Raw genomic sequence first — 7,938 nt, forward strand, 5'->3', positions numbered from 1 at the left:
GTGCCACAGAAGATGCCCAGCTGGAGGCCTCCTGAGTCCGGGCTGGGGGGGGGGGGGGCGGGGGTGGTCACAAGCCACTGCTAAGGAAGTTGGAGCTGGATGGGAACCCAGCTGATTCTGCCTCTCCCTGCTCTGGGAAGCGCTCTGAGGGAGGCGTCCTCCCTCAGCCCCTACCTCGGGCTAGTCCATCAAGTCTCTTCGACAAAAGGAGCTGGGGGGAGGGGGGGTATCTGAGAGCTGTTCCTGAACTTCTACTTCCCCAGAGGGACAGTGTCGCTCTGGGGAATGGCGACTCTCCCTGCCCCACCCGTTTCAGATCGAGGAGGAAAAATTGGTCATCTCCTCTCTTTGGGGCCCTGGGCTCACACAAATGCCATCTCCTGGTCCCCAGCCACAACGGTGATTCAGGCCATTTACTTGGATCCATGTTAATGAGTTTTTCCCCGTCGCCTAATTAGTTCACTGTGAACTCAGCCTTGAGAGGAAAGAGGTAACAGAGGATTGGGGAAAGGACAGAAGGAAGTCAGCTTGGAGTGTGACAAGAAGAAGGCAGGACTCTGGGTGTAAATGGGGTCTGCGGCTCCCAAAACACTGAATGCTCCTTCCTCAGCTGTGGGGACTTCCAAAAGCAGGAAGGGAGTAGTGTTCAGGCACAGGAGCCCCGGAGCCTTACACAAGGAGGGGAAGGTGGGAGTGTGGCCCTAACTGCCAGGCCCAAGAAGTGGACAGGCCGTTGCCCACAACTCCCATGTCATCGCCAAAACACCTCGCAACCGACCCTGCATTTCCGCTAAAGCTGAACCCACCACCTGCTTGCTGGGCGTCCCCCTTCCAATGCAGCCAGAGAGGAAGGAGATGACCCAGGGCGAGGCCCATCTGCCCCTTGGATGCTCAAAGGTCACGGTGCCACCAGGGAATCTGTGGGTGTGGTGCCCCCCACACACACACATCAGGGGTCGGGGGATATGTGCCGACAGCGTGAACCCACTTCCTCTGCGCCCCCCCCCCCCCCCGTGGCAGCCAAATTCCGTGGCTCAAGAGCCTAGAGAAAAGGGCGCTAGGCAGGGCAGTGGCCCGGGATTCTGGCATTTGACGCCCAGCGCCGTGTCCGTGGAGGTCAGACAGCGCCCCGCAGTCCCGCGCCCGCCTCCCGAGCGGCTCCTGGGTGCGCGGGGGACCGGACGAAACCGCGGATGTACCGGCCGGTGCCTCCCACGCGGTCGCGCCGCCGGAGCCCCGCGCCAGGCCTGGCCTGCGCCCGCCTTGGCAGCGGCAGCGTGGGGGGTGTGCGTCGGGAAAGGGCGCCGCGGCGAGCGCCACCCTCCGGGGCCCGCGGGCGCTGGGCCCGGGAAGGCTGCCATCCACTAACGGGAGGCTCGATTCCCCCGCCCCGCCGCGGGGCAGGGCCGGGCCGGGGCAGCAGCCCCACCTCCCGCCCCGCCGAGGCCCTCCGCGGCGCCCACCCTCCCAAGGCATGCCTGGCCAGCTCCGGCCCCAGCCCCCCGCACCTCTGCGGCTCTGAGCGCACCTGTCCCCAGGGCGACACCACCCTCACGCCCTGGGGTACTAAGAACGGAAAACGTGTCCCCTGGCACGGGACCGGCCCCGAGCCCCAGTGTCCCCGGACGAGATACAGCGAAGCTTGGACGACCGCTCTGCAGCGCTGGCGATCAGCAAAACCGCGTGGCCAGGACCTCAGGCGCGCGACGACCCCAGACGGGGAGAGCGTGGCCGAGCCGGGCCACCGCGCCCCAGCTCCCGCAGACCCCGGCTCCGCTCACCCTCGATGGAGATGACGTGCTCCCGGATCTGGTTCTGCAGCGCCAAGTCCTCGATGCGCTCGATCAGGTCGTAGATGGCGTAGATATTGGGATGCACGGATTCGAAGCGTTGGATCTCGGCCCGGATGGCTGCCGAGTTGGAGAGCGCGAACTGCTGGGGGGGCCCTCCGGCCAGCTGCTGCGAGGGGCCGCCGCCGCCCCCGGCCCCCGGCCCCGCGCCGCCGAACTGCCCGCCGCCCCCCGCGCCGCCGCCGCCACCGCCGCCGCCCCCCGGCGCCGCCAGACTCGGCTGCTGCTGCGGGCTCTGCCCCCCGCCCGCCTGGAAGTTCATGGCTCTAGAGCCGCGGGGCCCGAGGCGGGCCCGGCCGGGGCCCGGGGCGGCGCTGCGGCGGCGGCGGTGGCGGGCGGGCGCGCGGGGCTGGCGGGGCCGGGACTAAGGAGCCGGCGGCGCGGGGCTAGCGCATGAGGCCGGAGGCCGGGGGCCGAGGCCGGGAGGCGCCGCCGGGCACGCTGTGGCCGCCGCTGCAGGGCGCTTCTCGGCGTCGCGATCCCGCTGCCTCGGAGCAGCCTCCAGCGGCAACAACAACGGGACCGGGAGCGCGCGGCCCGGGCCCTCCCCCCGCGTCATGCGCACGCACCGCCGCCCCCGCCAGCTCCGGCACACGCAGCCCGAGCCCCCCTCCCCGCCGCCCCCGCCCCTCCTGCGCGCCGGCCCCAGCGCCCCCGCCCCTCGCTCGCTAGCTGGCTCTGCAGCCTCCACCCCCAAGCCGCGCGCTCCAGCCCCGGCGCCCGGGCCCCTCCCACCTAGCCTTGGCCCTTCCGCCTCCTCTCCAGCCCCCACCCACACCCGCCGTGAGGGCCACCCGCCCGAAGTGGACAGCCGCTCTGGCCTCCTCCCGGCCCCGGCTCTCTCGTTCGCCTCCCTGCTCTGATCTGGGTGGGGTGCCCGATCTTTGGGCAGTGCCCGAAACGGTGCCCTGCGCCCGAGGGTGCTGATGAACGCGGCAGATTGGCCGAGAAGGGCCTCCGGCCCAGGCACAGCTGTGCCTCACTTACACAGTTCTGCCTTTTAGTGCGACACGAGCCCCCCTGTTCCCGTCCAAGATCATCCCCAGGGACCACTCTGTCCCCACGGTTCTCTCTCTGGTCCTCCCTTGGACTCTAGACTGGGGGCTGAGGCACAGAGCCTAGAAATCCGGGTTCCCTGCTTCTGTTTCCAGTTCTCCCTGAGAGCTTCCTTCATCAGCAGGGCCCTTGGAAATGACACTCTAAACAACAGTCCCCACTCATCTTCAGCCTTCCCCTAAAAGACTTTCCTTTGGGACCAGGAGGGTTCACTGACTGCCACCACCCTGGTCCCGGCTGGTACACAGGCAAAGAAGGGAGATGAATCCAATATTATGCTTTCTTCTCCCCTCTCATCCCATTCAAGAGACTCACCAGAGCCCACAAGGCTCTCTTAATTGTCACCCCCTCGCCCACCCTGTGTTCCTGTCCGCTCCTTCCAGGGACAGGGAGCTCCCTTCAATGTCTCAGTTCCTCTGCATCCCCATTGCCAAAGCCGTCAGCAGTCCTGCTAATCCACCTCCACCCCCCATCTTTCTTAAAACGTGTAAGAGAGGGCATGTGCAGGGCACTGGCCCCAGCCAATCCAGGGCCATGCCCCGATGTCCTCTGGGACAGTTGACATATGTCAATCTCGATACACACACTTCCACCTCCCAGGCCAAGCTAGGTCTTTTCCCAGCAAACAGTTGACCCCATTTGGCCATTCACATAACTCTGTCCCAGTCACCAATGCAGTCACCTAAGTGTCTTGTACCTTCCAGAGAACCAGGCACAAGCTACTCAATACCCAGGGCCTCCCTAGCTCCTGAAAGATTCAGGTTCTGTCTACATGTTTGACCTTACTGATGTCTTGTACCCTCTCCATGCTTCATCGGCAAAATATAGTAATTGAACAAAACACCTAGCTCTCGTACTGTGTAATTCTAAAAGCAATAGCAAAGACGTCTTTTAGATGCTTAACTAGAAAGGACGGTAAGAATCTGCACCAGGTACCTCCCAGGAGAGATGCTGAGAGTAAAGAGTATCTCAAATGGGTTGCCCCAGCAGCCTAACAGATCTTCGTTAGGACTCGTGGGCTTGTCTACATGTCTGTCTCCTATTATTATATGAGCCGCATGAGAGCGGGGACAAGTTTACCTGTGTGATTCACCATTGTATTCCCAGCATCATGCAGTGTGTGTGGCATTTGGTATACCTTTAATTAATGTTCCGCGTGCCTGGGTGGCTCAGTCGGTTAAGCATCTGACTCTTGGTTACGGCTCAGGTCATGATCTCAAGGGTCGTGAGATAGAGCCCCAAGTCGAGTCGGGGCTGTGCTGACGGTGCAGAGCCTCCTTAGGAGTCTCTCTCTTCCCCTCCCCCCTCTCAAAATAAATACACTTAAAAATGTTTCTAGAATAAATGAATGAATGAGAGGGAAGGAACTAGAGAGAAGTCAGGTCTGTCTGTCGTACATCTAAACTGGCTTTCCCAAGGCAACACTTGGGGTACTTGCTCCCACAGGTAAGCATGAATGGAAACTGTAGGGTACATTGCTTTTCATCAAGACTGGCCTATAAAACCCAGACATGAGATCTCTGTGGCCCAGAGGAAGGAGGGGAAAGCCATAATTAGCTGGCCCAAGCCAGGCTGGGGCTCAATGTCCTCTACACAGTGACACTCTGAGGACCCAGTTTCCAAGCCCAGATCTGGGTGGAGAGAGTGTACTAGTACTAGGTGAACAAATACCTACTGTGTAACAGATCCCTTACATCGTTTTCATGCTTATTTAATAAAACCTAATTTCTTCCTTAGAATTTCATTATGAAATTATGCTTTAGGAACAAAGAAATTAAGATTCAAAGAGATTCAGTAGCGCACCCAAGGTTATACAGGTGATAAACACAGGATAAGAGATCGATCGGCATCTGTGCCAGGCTCCAAGGTCCATGCTTCTTGCATAGTGTTACAGGGGCAAGGGGAAAGGACGAGGGAAACAAGACAGCACAAGCCACCGTGGCCAGCCTTGGGGAGGGGTGCGTAACTAACCTGATGAGACAGCCCATGGGTACTGGGCTCTGAGCCAACGAGTCAATTTAGGGGGCCCACAGTGCCTTTTGGCGTTCACTCTGACATAAGAGCAGACCGGGATAGGGGCCACCTGAGCTCTCCAGTCACTGCATCTGTTAACACGGGGACTCTGACGTGCTCTAGCTGACGTTGGTTTTTGGAGTGACAGATGCCCTGGATGCCAGCAGGGGAGGGGGCGGATCCTACTGTCGCCCAAACCTCAAGGGACTAGCAAGCCCGCCCCCGCGGGCCCCTCAGCATCTTGCGGGCACCAGGACTATCCTGCAGATCCCCGCACGTGGGTCCGCAGGGTGGAGGGCGGGAAATGCGCACCGCGCAGGACTACAAGTCCCACAATGCTTCGGGCGGCGGCGGCAGGGAAGGAGGGGGTGCCTTCAGGTGTCCGCGACCTCGGCGCCTCCCGCCCGGAAGTGCCCGAGGGTCCGCTATGGAGCTGGCGGAGCCGGGCGGTGAGTCCCTGCGCGTTGACCGCGCCCACCCCACCGCCCCGGGCCCCAGCTGGCCCCCTCTCGTCCCGCCCCCGGTTCTCCGGTTGCCCTAACGCGGCTCCGGGGGGGCGGGAAGATGGGAGGGGTGATGGAAGAGCTGGGGGTAGGGAGGGCGAAGTCCGGATTCCTGGGCGGGATCTGGGGTCCGCCTGCGGAATGGGTTTGGAGAGGCTTCCAGAAGAGGCGCGGAGTCGGGCCGCCACGGGGTGGGCCTTCAGTAGCCTGGAGGGGCCAATTTGGGTCGGGGGATGGCAACCATTGGAAGCTCCGAATTGCCAAAGGGCGGAGATTGACGTGTGGTGTGGGGAAGCCTTGGGAAGCAGTCCCCATCCGCGGATGGCGTTTGGTTAAATGATAACGGGGCGGGGGGCGGGGGAAAGAAACCCATTTTCTATCCCCTTGGAGCACCTTTAATGATGGAGGAGTAGATGAGCGTTGGGATGAAATAGACAAAGGAGTAGATAAACTCTGGGGCAGTGATGGGAGACTAGGTCAGCTTTGGGGTGAAGTTCGGTGTGGGTTGAATTTAGGGAAGAGGTTGCTTAGAATGTCAAGGCCCTTAAGTCGGGAGAGTGTTTGGATGAATGGAGGAGCGGGCTGAAGACCTAGAACTCAGTTTAGAGCAAGTTAGGACTCGGGATTTGGTGATGCGAAGGGGCCCTTGAAGCAAGGTTGAGACATCAGGTTTCAGAGCAGTAATGTGCCCTAGGGTGGAGCTTGCGCAAGCGGGAGAGGGATAAAGACTGTGGGAGAGTTTGGTGGGGTGGCTTCAGGAGCCTGTGGAAGTTCAGAGGGCTGTTGGCCAGCGATCCAGCCCCTCATGGGTTCTTTGTGCCTCTCCAGCTCAGTAGCGTGGCAGGCAAGGCAGGTGCCATGGCCTTGATTGAAGGGGTGGGTGATGAGGTGACCATCCTTTTCGCGGTGCTTGCCTGCCTTCTGGTGCTGGCTCTCGCCTGGGTCTCAACACACACCGCGGAGGGCGCCGACCCACTGCCCCAGCCATCAGGGACTCCAACACCAGCACAGCCCAGTGAAGCCATGGCAGTCACCGGCAGCATCAGAGGGGAGGCCCCAGGAGCCGAAACTCCCAGCTTGAGACACAGAGGTCAGGCTGCACAGCCAGAGCCTGGCATGGGGCTCTCAGCAACGTCACCAACCCCGGACTCCCCCCCGGAGCCCCTAGTGCTCCGGCTGAAATTCCTCAACGATTCAGAGCAGGTGGCCAGGGCCTGGCCCCACGATACCATTGGCTCCCTGAAAAGGTAAGCTGGGATGGGGACAGGAAAGAAAATTCTAAAGAGTGGGGTGGCAATGATCACAGACCCAGAGAGGCCACGAGAGAGATCGGAGACCTCCCCCTCATTCTATAGACGAGGGAACTGAGGTCCCCACATGGCACATTGTATTGTCCCCCCATAGCAGGAAGGGACCCCCTTAGAGGCCACCAACTGGGTGGTGGGTGGAGGCAAAGGTGAGTGTTGTTCTGGGCAAGGGACCAGGATTGCCTGAGGCCTGCTCTCTTACCCAGGTCCCTCTCTCCTCAGGACCCAGTTTCCCGGCCGGGAACAGCAGGTGCGACTCATTTACCAAGGGCAACTGCTAGGAGACGACACCCAGACTCTGGGCAGCCTTCACCTCCCACCCAACTGCGTTCTCCACTGCCACGTGTCCACACGCGTGGGTCCCCCACATCCCCCTTGCCCACCGGGGTCAGAGCCAGGCCCCTCCGGGCTGGAAATAGGCAGCCTGCTGCTGCCTCTCCTGCTTCTGCTGCTGCTGCTGCTCTGGTATTGCCAGATCCAGTACCGGCCCTTCTTTCCCCTGACCGCCACTCTGGGTCTGGCCGGCTTCACCCTGCTCCTCAGCCTCCTGGCCTTTGCCATGTACCGCCCGTAGTGCCTCCACGGGCTCTCGGCAGTGTCGCCGGCCCCTCCGGACCTTGCTCCCCACGACACAGTGGGAGTTGTTGTCTGCCCAGGCCCACCACTCCCGCCTGCCTCTTCCCACTACCCTGGAGCCCAGCGCTGCGCAGCAGAGCGCTCCGGGAGTCGGCCGAGGCCCCTCCCTGTGACCTCCATGGCTCTGGGCCACCTCCTGGGGCTGCTGGCTCTCAGCCCCCATTGACAGTCAGCTCTTCGGGGTCAGGCAGCTGCTGTCACTGCCTTGGCCCTGGGCAGAGCCAGGCTGCACCCCTGGGCCCATCTTAGTATTCTGTCTGAGGACCCAGCCACTTCTAGTCCCTAAGAGCTCCTTGGGCTGATTTGGGGACCCAAGGACTGCGGGACGCTGGTGAAGGGGAGCTGGGAGGGGCAGAGGGCTTCTCTGGAACATGTGCAGATTAAATAACTGTGAAGTTTTCACTCTCCGTGTGTGTCTCTGAGTGTGCGGGCCCGCGGGGGTGTTGGGCGGGGAGCCCTTGCCCACTGGGAGAAAAGGAGCGAAGGGAGCGGACTGAGCTCTCCTGGTGTCCAACCAACCTTACACGACCCGCCGCCGACTTCCGCTTTCTGTTCGCCGGAGCCTCAGAGCCG

The 7,938-nt window shown here is 61.7% G+C and overlaps 2 protein-coding genes across 5 annotated transcripts in view; one reads left to right on the forward strand and one right to left on the reverse strand.

Moving 5' to 3' along the window:
* Positions 1-2,435, reverse strand: part of AGAP3 (ArfGAP with GTPase domain, ankyrin repeat and PH domain 3) — a 54,756-nt gene extending 52,321 nt beyond the window's left edge. Inside the window, exon 1 of one of the 4 annotated variants that reach the window (XM_053217855.1) lies at positions 1,782-2,432. In XM_053217855.1, the coding sequence (XP_053073830.1) occupies positions 1,782-2,112 (331 nt within the window). In that variant the 5' untranslated portion in view covers positions 2,113-2,432. Of the gene's footprint in view, positions 1-1,781 lie in introns of all 4 variants that reach the window. The other 3 variants (XM_053217858.1, XM_053217861.1, XM_053217860.1) reach the window with 3 other exon arrangements.
* A 2,774-nt stretch (positions 2,436-5,209) lies between these two features.
* On the forward strand, positions 5,210-7,767 carry TMUB1 (transmembrane and ubiquitin like domain containing 1). Its single transcript, XM_015066073.3, has 3 exons — positions 5,210-5,368; positions 6,251-6,669; positions 6,952-7,767. The coding sequence occupies exons 1-3, from the start codon at positions 5,255-5,257 to the stop codon at positions 7,301-7,303; spliced, it is 885 nt and encodes a 294-aa protein (XP_014921559.2). The 5' UTR covers positions 5,210-5,254; the 3' UTR covers positions 7,304-7,767.
* The last annotated feature ends 171 nt before the right edge of the window (positions 7,768-7,938 follow it).

Source organism: Acinonyx jubatus, chromosome A2 (genome assembly GCF_027475565.1).
Source record: "Acinonyx jubatus isolate Ajub_Pintada_27869175 chromosome A2, VMU_Ajub_asm_v1.0, whole genome shotgun sequence".
Taxonomy (NCBI): domain Eukaryota; kingdom Metazoa; phylum Chordata; class Mammalia; order Carnivora; family Felidae; genus Acinonyx; species Acinonyx jubatus.